The 12,844-nt window shown below is 39.3% G+C and overlaps 1 protein-coding gene across 2 annotated transcripts; it reads left to right on the top strand.

Annotated features, from left to right (window-relative positions):
* Positions 1-7,902: 7,902 nt before the first annotated feature.
* On the top strand, positions 7,903-9,156 carry LOC129777504 (nuclear pore complex protein Nup98-Nup96-like). Of its 2 annotated transcripts, none has more exons than XM_055783797.1 (3): positions 7,903-8,078; positions 8,146-8,258; positions 8,330-9,156. In XM_055783797.1, the coding sequence occupies exons 2-3, from the start codon at positions 8,253-8,255 to the stop codon at positions 8,603-8,605; spliced, it is 282 nt and encodes a 93-aa protein (XP_055639772.1). In that variant the 5' UTR covers positions 7,903-8,078; positions 8,146-8,252; the 3' UTR covers positions 8,606-9,156. The 2 variants fall into 2 exon arrangements, with proteins under 2 accessions (XP_055639772.1, XP_055639773.1); XM_055783798.1 differs by having other exon boundaries at positions 7,903-8,082.
* The last annotated feature ends 3,688 nt before the right edge of the window (positions 9,157-12,844 follow it).

The following is a 12,844-nucleotide window of genomic DNA, read 5'->3' as shown; positions in this document are numbered from 1 at the left end:
TAGAGAGATAGGGATAGAGAAAGAGAGAAAAAAAAACAAAAGCAACTGTCAAAAGTCCCAGAGAATAAACAGAAGAAATCTATAGAAATAAAGATTGTTTTATCAAAGTTAGAAGGTGAATAGAAGAGATTATATCGCTGTATTTATAAAAGTGTACTAAAATTAATCTTTATCGAAGGTATTTAATTATTTAATATAGCCTATTTCTACCTAAACTAATAAGTCTATGTTTTAGATATTTATTCTATTGGTTAGTATAAATTTTGAGTACGTGGTAAGCACAATCAATTTGCTTGAACTAATTTAAAACGCCACATTCAACACATATATTAATTAGGGAAACAATCAATCGGAAGTCGGAACAGACAGTTAGCGGAAGTATAAATGAAGGATAAAAGATAGGGAAGAAGCACTAAAACGTAAGAAATATTTATTTAAAACTTATCCGAAACATAAAATATTTTATTTATATGAACAGGAATGGAAAGTGATCCGAACATTGAACAATAAAGGACACTACGAATTTGGAAAAGCTACTCCCATCTGCTTTGTTACCGCGATCCGTGAAGTAACAAATCTTTAAATTCGTTTTACACCAAGGATGTCTGATCCGGTTAGCCATTCAGCGGCAGTTGCCGATCAAGGAAAGAGCTCAGCTACGATTTCTATAAGCGCAAACGACAGAAACCCCCCAATCGATGTAAATGAGATAAAGATAAATAAAGATCCCCTTCTCAAACCCATTTCGACAAACAAAAACCCCTCTATTAAAAGTAGTTCATCTAAAACTCCCGGTGAGAATTCTAAAACAGCTGGGTTTAGCTGTCGGACGTGTGCGTTAGATGACAATAGCCGTATGGTGCAGTGTGATGAATGCGATGATTGGCATCATTACAGCTGCGTGGGTGTTGACGATAAAATCGCGGATCAATCTTGGCGGTGTAATGATTGTACAAAAAAAGCGGAGAAAACGCGCGATCAAAAGATGAAACCAGCAGGTAGTATTAGTGGAACGAAGCAACGTGCCCCAACGGAAAAGAAGACTCATCGAATAGGGAAACATTCGAGGGCGGCAAAGGAGGAGAAAAAGCAATCTAGGTCGAAGGAAACTGGTGTGCCGGAGCAACAAGTTCCAGATGAGAAGACGAATCGTCAAGTTGGAAAGACATCAAAGGCACCGTCAGTAGCATCGGGGGCTTCCAAGAAATCTACGAGAGCACAACTACAATTAAAGCTGCATAAAATCGAAGCTGAACAGACGTTGTTAGAAGAGAAGAAAAAGTTGATGGACCAACAGTTTAGTGTACTTCAAGAACTAGCGGATCTAGACCAGGAAGAATCAGAAGAAGAAGAGGCCGAAGAGGAGGAAGATAATGATTCGAAGGTGAAGAGATGGTTGGACGAAGGTGATGAAGAAAAGGGCGAACCCACGGACGCTAACGACAAGAATGCCGAAGAATCAGACCTTGGAGAAACGGAATCGGATGACAGCAGTGTAGAATCGTCAGCAGATGAAGAGCAAACTCAATTCATTCCCCCGACGCGATCCACGCCAAAAAAGGATAGACTGACCGAGCGAAAGAAAAACTCTATGCCCAGCAACCAGTTAAACTGTAGCCTGACTCGTAACCAACTCGCTGCTCGTCATGTCGTCGCAAAGGACTTGCCAGTGTTTACAGGAGACCCAAAAGAGTGGCCTATGTTTGCTTCCACTTACGAGAGTACAACACGAATGTGCGGTTATACCGATGATGAAAATATGATTCGACTAAGAAGTTGTTTGAAAGGAGATGCATATGCAACAGTTCGGAGCTTCTTGTTACACCCGTCGACAGTACGCAAGGCAATGGACGCCCTCAAGCTGAGGTTTGGCCAGCCACAGTTCGTGATACATTCGCTGAAGCATAAGTTGCTAGCCATGCCACCAGTGAAAGCCGACTCGATGAATAAAATGATTGATTTTGCGTTAGCCGTGCCGAACTTGGAAACAACGATAGCTGCTTGTGGAAGGAAGGAGTACATGCGAGATGTTTCGTTACTGAACGAGTTGGTGGGAAAGCTGCCCGCCTCGATGAAGCTAGAGTGGGCGAGACACACTAGAAGTATTCGGAAGGTTAACCTGACAACTTTTAGCGAGTGGACTTACAAGATAGCCGAAGATGCATGTTTGGTTTGTGAGGTACGTGGAAACCAAGGAAACAACCAGGGTCACGAGTCACGTAAAAAATCCAAAGCTTTCCTGAATACACACGCTGAACAGCAGGAATCAAGGAAAGGTTTTCCACACGGATCAGGGATGCCAAAGGCGACTGGAGAAAAGAAAGTTTATACTAAATCATGTATCGTCTGTAAAGGAACTTGTGCTTCTCTTTCGAAATGTGGTCGTTTCTTGGGTCTCTCCTACGACGGAAGATGGGCCATCATACGTGAAGCAAGAGCATGTCGTAAATGTCTGAAGCAACACAAAGGAGGTTGCGAATCGAAGGAATGCGGAGTAAACGGGTGCACGTTCAAGCATCATTCATTGTTGCACAAGAAACTCAATGCAGAGTCAACGGTAGTGAAAGCTGGTCCAAGTCGAGAGGAGCAGTCGTGTAACACTCATCAATCTGGATCCAGCGCTATCATATTCCGTTATATTCCTGTAGTACTGTATGGTAGCGGAATAGTGGTGCATTGTTACGCTTTCTTAGATGATGGATATTCACTGACGCTCATGGACGAAAAGTTAGCAGATGAGTTGAACCTCTCTGGAGAATCTCGTCCGTTATGCCTCAAGTGGACCGGTGGTACGCATCGAACGGAGGATGGCTCACGAAGTGTTGATCTCGACATTTCTGGACACAAAGGGAGACGGTTTCATCTCAATAACGTTCGAACAGTGAAGGAGCTTCAACTACCAAGTCAAACCCTTCAAGCAGAACAACTTCAACGTGAAAATTATTATTTGAAAGGTCTTCCCATACAATCATACCAAAACGTCCGGCCGCGTATTTTGATCGGTGTTCAACATGCAAACGTGAGGGGCAGCCTGGTCAACCAATTGCTATTAAAACCAATCTAGGCTGGTCGATTTATGGAGGTGCTTCAACGGGTCAGTCCGTGAGTATGGTTCACTATACGTATCACGTTCGTGAGTGCGATCACGTGAATGATAACAACATGGAACGTGCGATGAAGGAGTATTTCTCTCTCGACAGTCTCGGTATAATGTCGCCTACAATGGCTGCTCATTCTCAAGAAGATGAACGAGCAATGAAGATGTTGCGTGAACTTACCCATTTCAATGGGGAGAGGTATGAAACTGGTTTAATATGGAGACACGACAACGTCCGTATGCCCGACAATAAGTCTATGGCCCTGAAATTTTTTTTTATAACCTCGAAAAACGGATGCAAAAAGATCCAAATCTAGCGCAGATAGTGAAGGAGAAACTGACAGAATACGCTTCGAAAGGGTACGTACGGAAGCTGTCGGCCGAAGAGTTAGACGAAAATCACGAACGTGTCTGGTACTTACCAGTTTTCCCCGTTACTAATCCCAATAAACCAGGGAAAATAAGGCTCGTCTGGGATGCGGCTGCAGTGACAAACGGAGTTTCACTTAATTCAGCTCTCCTTGAAGACAACTCAATCGCTCTTACGCGTGGCTGGCATCAATCACAATCATTAGCAAATCATTTTTGGAAGAGGTGGGTCCGGGAGTATCTACCGGAAATAACCCGACGCTTTAAATGGTTCCAAAAAGCTCCACCGATCAAGGACGGCGACATAGTCTTGATCGTCGATGCGGATCATCCGAGGAACTGCTGGCCGAAGGGCCGTGTGATAGGCACATCGAATAAGGATGGGCAAGTACGCAGGGTGACTATCCAAACAGCAAACGGCGTGTACGAAAGACCTTCAGTAAAGGTCGCTGTGTTAGACGTCAAGGACAAAGAGGAGTTAGCTGACACAGAGGCGGAGTCAGCAAACTGGGGGGGAGTGTCACCGGACCCCTCGGTGTGGAACGCTCCCACAACAGCAGCGTCTCTATGAACGGGCGAAATTGGTCTGTGTTGGGTTGGGGTGTGTCGATGCAAATAGAGAGATAGGGATAGAGAAAGAGAGAAAAAAAACAAAAGCAACTGTCAAAAGTCCCAGAGAATAAACAGAAGAAATCTATAGAAATAAAGATTGTTTTTATCAAAGTTAGAAGGTGAATAGAAGAGATTATATCGCTGTATTTATAAAAGTGTACTAAAATTAATCTTTATCGAAGGTATTTAATTATTTAATATAGCCTATTTCTACCTAAACTAATAAGTCTATGTTTTAGATACTTATTCTAAATCTTATCTAACTTAATCTAAAAGTACGGATTGGTTAGTTTAAATTTTGAGTACGTGGTAAGCACAATCAATTTGCTTGAACTAATTTAAAACGCCACATTCAACACATATATTAATTAGGGAAACAATCAATCGGAAGTCGGAACAGACAGTTAGTGGAAGTATAAATGAAGGATAAAAGATAGGGAAGAAGCACTAAAACGTAAGAAATATTTATTTAAAACTTATCCTAAACATAAAATATTTTATTTATATGAACAGGAATTTAAAGTGATCCGAACATTGAACAATAAAGGACACTACGAATTTGGAAAAGCTACTCCCATCTGCTTTGTTACCGCGATCCGTGAAGTTACAGGTACCAAAGCTTGGCAAGTATTATCTGATTCGTTTTGTGAATAAAATCGATTATTGCTTGAATGATTATTTAGTCGAGGAATGTCATGCTGATTAGCAACGTACATTCTCGTTGGAATGTTATTTCTATTGAAAGTTCCGTTAGGATTTCTATTAATATTTTGGTTGAAATTTCTTTGAGAAGGGTATTGGTTGAAATTTCTACCTACGGGATATTGTTGCCAATTACGATTGAAGTTACTGTTATTATTTGGGTATCTAGTCTGATATCTGCCTTGAAAATAATTTCTCTGGTTAAATCTGTCGTTCATCATCGGATTTCTATGGCTAGAATTGCGATTTATGTATTTGTTATTATTCTGACCATAATTGTTCGGTTGTCTGTTTTTAATCGAATGCAGTACTACTGCATTTGTGTCTCTATTTTCTGTTTTCTCATTCTCCACCATGACATTGATGGCTTCTTGGAGATTATCAAAATTACCAATCTTCAGCATCATTTTTGTTTCCTTATTTGATGTTTCATTTATAAGGGTCTGAATGGCTGTTTTTTGAGACATTTTTCTAGCCACATCGTCAGGAATTTGTTCTCTAATATAAGTGTCTTTCAATTTATCTGTTAGAACCTCGAGTTGTTTTGTAAAATTCTCGATTTCATTAACAGATTTTAATTTAAAATTTTTTAGATTAGCTACTGCTAAATCAGAATTCCCTTTTTTTTCACAATTTGATTTTATTCGCGTTGTGATTTCGTCATAATCAGTTGGGGTGGCGGAGAATAAATTTCTCGCTACTACCACTCAATTATTTGAATAGCTGCAGTCTGATTTTCATCTGGTACTATTGTACTAGTCAGATTAACTGCATCTATAAAAGATCTTACTCCACCTGGACTTCCATCATAGGTGGGTATTAGTGTTGCTAATTCAGCGGCTGTTTTAATGCTTAATGCCATTTTGCTTGGTTTACGTGTTTTAAAATACCAAATTAAGATTTTTACTAGTATTTTTAATTTGATTCTCTTTTTAATCAAATTAATTTCGCTTTTTACTGTTAATAATGAGTCTTCAGTGTTTAATTTAAAAGAGTGTAACGAACAACTGGATTTTCCAAATGTTTCCGGTTCACTATCGTATTTCCTTTGTATTACTTCTGATTCATCTAACATTTTTATGGCTTTCTGGTATATTTGTTTCAGTGCACCATAAGTTTCAACTTCATCATTCCAAACTGATGCTCCAAGTCGATATTCAAACGATTTTAATACAGTTCTATATTTGGCCAAATTTTCTTGCAATTGTTGCCTTTTAGATTCTATATTATGCAATGTTCGTGGTCTGTTTTTATTTTTATTTAGGTTCTGGTATTCCTTTTTTAGATATGATTCAATTTCCTTGAATTGGTCCGTTTAACACATAGTTCCAACAAATTTCATTATACAACTCCAACACAACTCATTATATATTTATTTCGTATAGTATTTGTTCTTTCATAATAATAAAATTTAAATGATTGAGAAAACAAAACGATTTTATTTTTACTGTTCGATAATCAATCACTATTACATTTTAATTTTTTAGTGTTTATGTGCAAATTTTTGTTTCCTTCTTTCTTTTTGGCCGGGAAGTTTCAACCACGTGATTGGATCACATCCAGGCAATTCGTCAATCCTATCTAATAATTCTTCCCATGTTTTCGGATTATTACTTTGACCGAATACTACATTATCAGGCGCAAAAGCTCCTTCGCCTTTTCCCTTACTAACCGCATCCAATAATTATAGGAACTCTTGGAACTCGTCTTTAATCATTTTCGTATTCGTACTTTTATCAGAATTAAAAAAAATACTAAAAGAATAATAAAGTATATATATGTATATTTCAAGCTGTCTCTTGTAATCCGGTAACAGATCTAGCTGCTTTCAGAGCTTCCGATCGGGTACAATTTTTATATGTTTTATAAATTTTTGCAATCGCAAGCAATAGTACGATAACTAGAACTACATTTAATCATTTACTTGAGAACTGTCCTTGGACCACCGTCGCTTGATTCGCTGCTCACGCTGCTTTCTATTCATGCTGCTGGAACGTTGCTTTCACCAGATCCTTCCAGAAGAGTCCAGTTGGGTCCAAATCGAAGGCCATTTTTGTCGAATACTGCTTGACTTGTAAATGCTATTTATTCTGGCTGGTCAGGTGGCTGAGGCGATCTTCACACAATTTCACTGACCGCTACTCTCGCTTTCGTACGATTGTGATTCCATTGATATTTTATGCTCCGATCACATTATTGTTAAATCGAATGCATAGTCTCTTCACGTTGCATACACACAAAGACTCACGCATCTTGACGATTTTCACATTCACCGTCTTGTCAGTTGTTGTTTTTTTTGTTGTTTTTAAATCACTCCTATTGTCTTTCATTCACTTTTCTTCGGTCTTCAACGCAATTCACTTCGTGCGTCATATGTGTTCTTTAACCTGTCAGCTTTCAGCGCACTTGCAGATCAGCGTCTATCACTCACTTTGTTCCATATCTACTCGCTTAGGCCGATTACACATTATCCGGTTTCTGCCGGACCGGTCTGAAACCCAAATGGCAAATTTCAACCGTACCAACCTCTTTACGGCGCCGTGATGCAGCGGTCTACTGCGACTGCAATGTCCGGTGACCGGACAAGCATTATACGCGATGACAGTAGTATTGTATCGACATCTGGTGGAGACATCAGTTTGTGAAAGCAAATCATTCTCTATAACATTCTCAGACCATAAGACAGTTTTAAGTTGTTCAAGCTTTGAATGAAAATTTTCACTTCAAATTATTTGATTACTCAAAACGCGTGGAACTGATTCTTACTTAATTATGTTTGTATAACGTTCTTGATGTTTTCACCAAAACTTATAATTATAATATGAAATCACTATCAAACACAATTCTTGTTCAGAGTTTTTTCACTACTTGTGAAAGAACGTATTGCTATATTACATAAAATATATTTATTACAAAAAATGTTTATTTTCATTCATAATTTTTATTTTGTATATGTGTTAATTGCACCTAAAAATTTATTTTTACTGTCACTTCCCAAAAGCAAAACACGAAACTAAATACCATCAACGCGAATTGACAGTTGTTCGTCATGTCTGTTAGTATTAGTACGATTCAGGCAATTTTTCGTCCCATGTATTAGTATGTGTGTGCTATTGACGTTTGTTTATTTTGAAATCATTTCAAAAGTTGCAAGTGATATGGATGCCGAAAATTATATTTCGCTTTATTTCGCTGCTCTAGAACAAGTGAAGTGATGCAAATTTCTGCTCAAAGCGAAGCAATGGTCACAGGCGCACGAGGTCATCATGGAGTGTTTTGCCATGGATTGTGTTCAACGGTGGGTAATGTCAGCGACAAATTATTCATAATTCATTGATTAACTACTGTTTTTGTTTTGCTCACAGAAAACTTCCATCATTTAAATTCGATACTGAACGAGTTCTAGAATGTCAAACAAATTTTCAACTGTTCCATCAAGGGGCAGATTTCGAGCGACTTCATCCAGCTGAATATGAAGGTGAGTGTTTGTTAACTTGAACACACCAAAATAGTTTCTCTTCTAATATTATTATTCGGTATTTCATACAGTTCAACCTGACCCGGAACGCGATCGACGAAGAGGTGGTTAAAGCTTGGCTCGAGGAATTCAAGACCAAACTGTCCGATCTGTGCTCGGTGATCAAGATGTTTCCCTGTCCGACGCTGAAGCATCGACTCTGTCAGAACGCAATCACCCAGCTATTGGTCATCCGCTATGCGTTGATGCAAAATGCGCTCGAGAAGCTGCTTCTGCCCCAGGAATACGTCCTCGAGAAATTGCGGCTGAGCGCGTTTCTGGACGAGGATCCGCGGAAGCAGCGATGAATAGCGTTTGAAAGAAATGTATGATGTAATTTTAATCGCAAAGCAATATTACTACAATGCTGAAACAAAAAAAAACACTCTAGAATAAATGGATGGGTACACATCCTTTCGTACGCAAATTTCAAGATGATCACAGGAAGTGAACAGATAATACATATAAATAAGTAGTGCCCCTGGCTTGTTAGGCAATGTTATTATAATTGGCTCATAAAAAATTGTTCATTTTTATCTAACTATCTGAGACTGTTAAAAAAGTATGTGGCAACAGAGCGTGTGAAATAAATCATGCTGTTTGTGTATGATTAGAAATAAAATAAATTAGTGAGTGAATGAGTACACAGCAACTGGACAAAAGTTTTTGTAATACTGTTGATGACAGCCAAGTCTTTTGTCCAGTAAGTTTTTCATGTTCATTTATCATTGCAAATTTACGTTGCCGTCGTTGTGAGAATCATTGTAAAACGAGATGCGCCTAAGATGAACGTGTGCGCTCTGCAAATTACGGAAAAGGTTTGCGAACGTATTTTGAAATGGGACGGAAAGGTTTATTACACCTTTGACCGCTCTGACGGCACTTATCAGTAAAAACACCGTCCTGATGTGCGCCTGCGAGGCCTGCACTCACTTTGGCCGTGCCAAACTTCGACATTCATATGTACTTTCCAAGAAACGCAAATTTGAGCAGGCTCGTGGTTGCAGCAGCAGCTGTGGTTTCAAGATTTTTCATATGCAATCTGTTCATGACCCATCCCCAAAAGGCACATCATGAGAGGGTGCTCACAAACAATGGTGGGAATTCAGAAAACACGGGTTCGATCAGCTCGGTGCAGCTGTACCACAGGTAATAAGAACAAGGTACAGATGCTTGATCTTCGCTCACTCATATGCGATCGGGAAGCGAAAGATGCGCAAGGGAATTGGGGAGTTCACCGCTGCCGATAGCGATCGAGAACATCGCACAGATATGCGATCAGCAAAGCGTAAGCGGAAATGATTTTATTATTCTGCCGAGCAGATACGTCCGAATCGTTCACTATGGAATCAACAATAAATTAAATATTTTATCGGATGTTTTGTTAAATGAATACAAGTTGTAATGTTGTGAAACTGTACATTATGAATATAAGTTTTATATACCTAGTGTTTTCATGTGAATATATGTAGTTCTACCAGAACTGTATTTTGAATGAAGAGAAGGATTCTTTGATGTTTGTGCCGGTTGTTCCGCCGTTTTGTATTTACTGTCGACATTGCGTGGAGTGCAGTTCGAGTTTTTGTTCGCCGATAGCAACTTGTGGTGAGGAAAATAATTTCCCCATACAATGTTGGCAGCTGGAAATTGTGGTCTGTCGAATTGAGCCAGCCACCTAACAGCAATCAGTTGTATGTAGCAGAAATATTTGCAGCAATGTTCACCTGTCAAACCACTGTATAAACAAATGCATGTATGTGTATGTGAAAGATGTACGGTTTTGTATAGCGCGAGGTCTCTTTCACATTGTTATCCGGTTATCCGTCCAAGCCCAGCGGCGCTTTTTGAAACCGGTTCGGCAGAAACCGGATAATGTGTAATCGCCCTTAGACTGATGGGAGTCGTTTTGTTACGGTTTTTGTTTAAGCGAATTTTTCCGTCACTGTTTACACCTTCATTGGCGTTCTGATTGATTGCTTATCTGCTAACCCGTAGAAGATTAGGATGCAGCTAGCTCACTTTTATTTTTTCACATTTTTCACATCATTCAATGTATCACGACACCACAGTTCACGTCCACCCGTGTGGATTTGGCTGATTGCTTTGCTCGGTGTCACACGGTCGCCATTTACTATTATGGCATTTACTAGCATTAATAACTATTAATAACACTTCACTTCTAGTTTTTCAAAAACAAAAATATTCTCTTTATTTAAATAAAAAAGGGCTTCGCCTTATAATAATTAAAAAAAACTCCACGCGACCGTTCGCGCGGAGTGTGTCTCTAGAACTAACTTAATATTAAACACGAAAGTTTTAAGCTAACCTTTTACAATAATTGTGTAGAGTTCTTTCTTTCTTTAATTCGTTGGGAGGAGCCAAGTCATAGAGAAATAGCCAATCAATCGAATGCAGTGTTCGATGTGATTGGGGTCAAGAATAAAAAATGCTTACTGCGCGTAAGCGCGCATATCGCATAGTGCATATCAATTTCATGGGAAATCGTAAAGTGTTACGACTTAGTAAACTGTCGCGTATTTCATCGGAACAGAACTAGGTCTGTTTTGGTTTAGGTTTATTGCCATCAACTGCGCGCGGTATGATGTAAGAATGCATTCATACCGCTAGCGCATGTGGCTAGTTTTTATGGGTGATGGATATTTGTGGGAGAAAAGTAATTAACGAAGTTATACAGTTATGCTTGTGGGAATCGTAAACATTGAAGTGCTTGCGCATGAGTCATTCGTTAGAAAACAATTAACTGCTTATGGAAAAACTGGAATTTTGAATGAGTTTTGAATTGTGTTTGAAATCATGCTACAATATTTTTAATTTCTATCACATGATATTTGTTTCAAATCACGCTGCGGGCCACATGAACAACGTTGGAGGGCCGCTGAATGGTCACTGTTCAATATCGTAAATGTAAGTCGTAAATCGGTATAATGATCATCCTAGTATCACGATACGCAGTATTATATACGCTCACTCTATTCATTTTATATAGCATTGTCGGGTCAAATCGCATACCAATGTAAAAAGCATCGCATATCGTTATATACGGCTTTATTTGCGTATAAAATATGACATATACGTATATTGCCTCCATTTTTGCGTGTATATGCCAGTTATATGCATCATTTATCATTCAAATGTGTCTTCGATGTATGTATATTGCTTAGTGCCCCCGTGGCCGAATGGTTAGCGTCTCACATTATCATGCCGGGTGTTCGGGTTCGATTCCCGTTCTGGCCGGGGGATTTTTCGTCAGAGAAATTTCCTTCGACTTGCACTGTGGTCACGCGTATTCTAGAGCTTGTCCCTTGGAATACATTCAATGCGTGTTATTTGGCTTAAGAAATCTCAACTAAGTATTAATAAATGACGCTAGTTAATACATACGTTGAGACGGCAAAAGTTCCACAGGGAACGTTAACGCCATTCAAGAAGAAGAAGATATTGCTCCATATATGGCTATTGATCAAAGCTGCTGTTCGATTTTTCGAACACCCCATCTCCCCTCACCATGGACCAACATGGACATTGTCGTAACCCGTACCCACGCTAGAGTTGTACACGTAGTATATGGACGATCCCTAAAATCAAAACATGTGCCAATTGTGTAGACATTTTTTCGTGTTGAATGAAGGCATTTAATGTGCGATTCACATAGCACGTTACGGAGAAGAACGTCTACGTTCCGTCAACGTCTCCACCAATTCACACATGCAGTCAATGCTTCCACCAGCACCGTCCCGTCAAATGCCAAACGAATGATTTATTTAATTTTATTCATGGTGTCGCCACCTACAACAATTTTAAATTGCAATGTCCTCTTTCAAATCAGTATGCCTAGAATCAGTTGTAAATTTTGAAAAATTCAATGAGAATCATTGAATTCAATTATTTAAATGCTTAAACCCCGTAGTCCGACCCTAATGCAACAATAATAATAAATAGAATAATTCTTTCAACTAGTCGCGAATGATTTTCACTCCGAAATTTGGAGCTAAGAGATATGTTGGCATGAAAAGTACAGTAAGTTGCTTATAAAGCGATATGCTGAGGCACCACTCAGTGTCGCATTGGAGTCGGTTTTGACCAGTAATTGGACATTTGCGACTGGTGGCGACTTTCAATGTGGGGCCATAACTCTCTCGAACTCAATGTTTACAAAAATGTCCAACTAGAGGTAAAAATGTCTAATTAAACGTGTTGCATCACAGATCTGTTCAATTAGCCTAATGTCGATGTAGATGTAAATTACTGTACAACCAAATCAAAACAAAAGCCGAGACACAAAGCCCAGACAAAAACCAAACGAGCCGTCCGTCTCCGTCAATTATTCTTTTCTACAAACCCTGCCGGTCGTTTTCGTTGAACGTATGCTGACGGGTCGTTACGTTGCTGGTGTATGTGAATGTTTTCATGAGAATTGCATGGTAGAATCATTGACGTATCGTGACGTGACGGGACGTGAACGTGACGTGTATGTTGTATGTGAATCGCACTTAAGGCATTTAAGAAAATAAATCATCATCTGGCAC

This window comes from Toxorhynchites rutilus, chromosome 3 (genome assembly GCF_029784135.1).
Source record: "Toxorhynchites rutilus septentrionalis strain SRP chromosome 3, ASM2978413v1, whole genome shotgun sequence".
NCBI lineage: Eukaryota > Metazoa > Arthropoda > Insecta > Diptera > Culicidae > Toxorhynchites > Toxorhynchites rutilus.
Note: the sequence above shows the minus strand (reverse complement) of the source record. Positions and strands in the feature narration are given on the sequence as shown.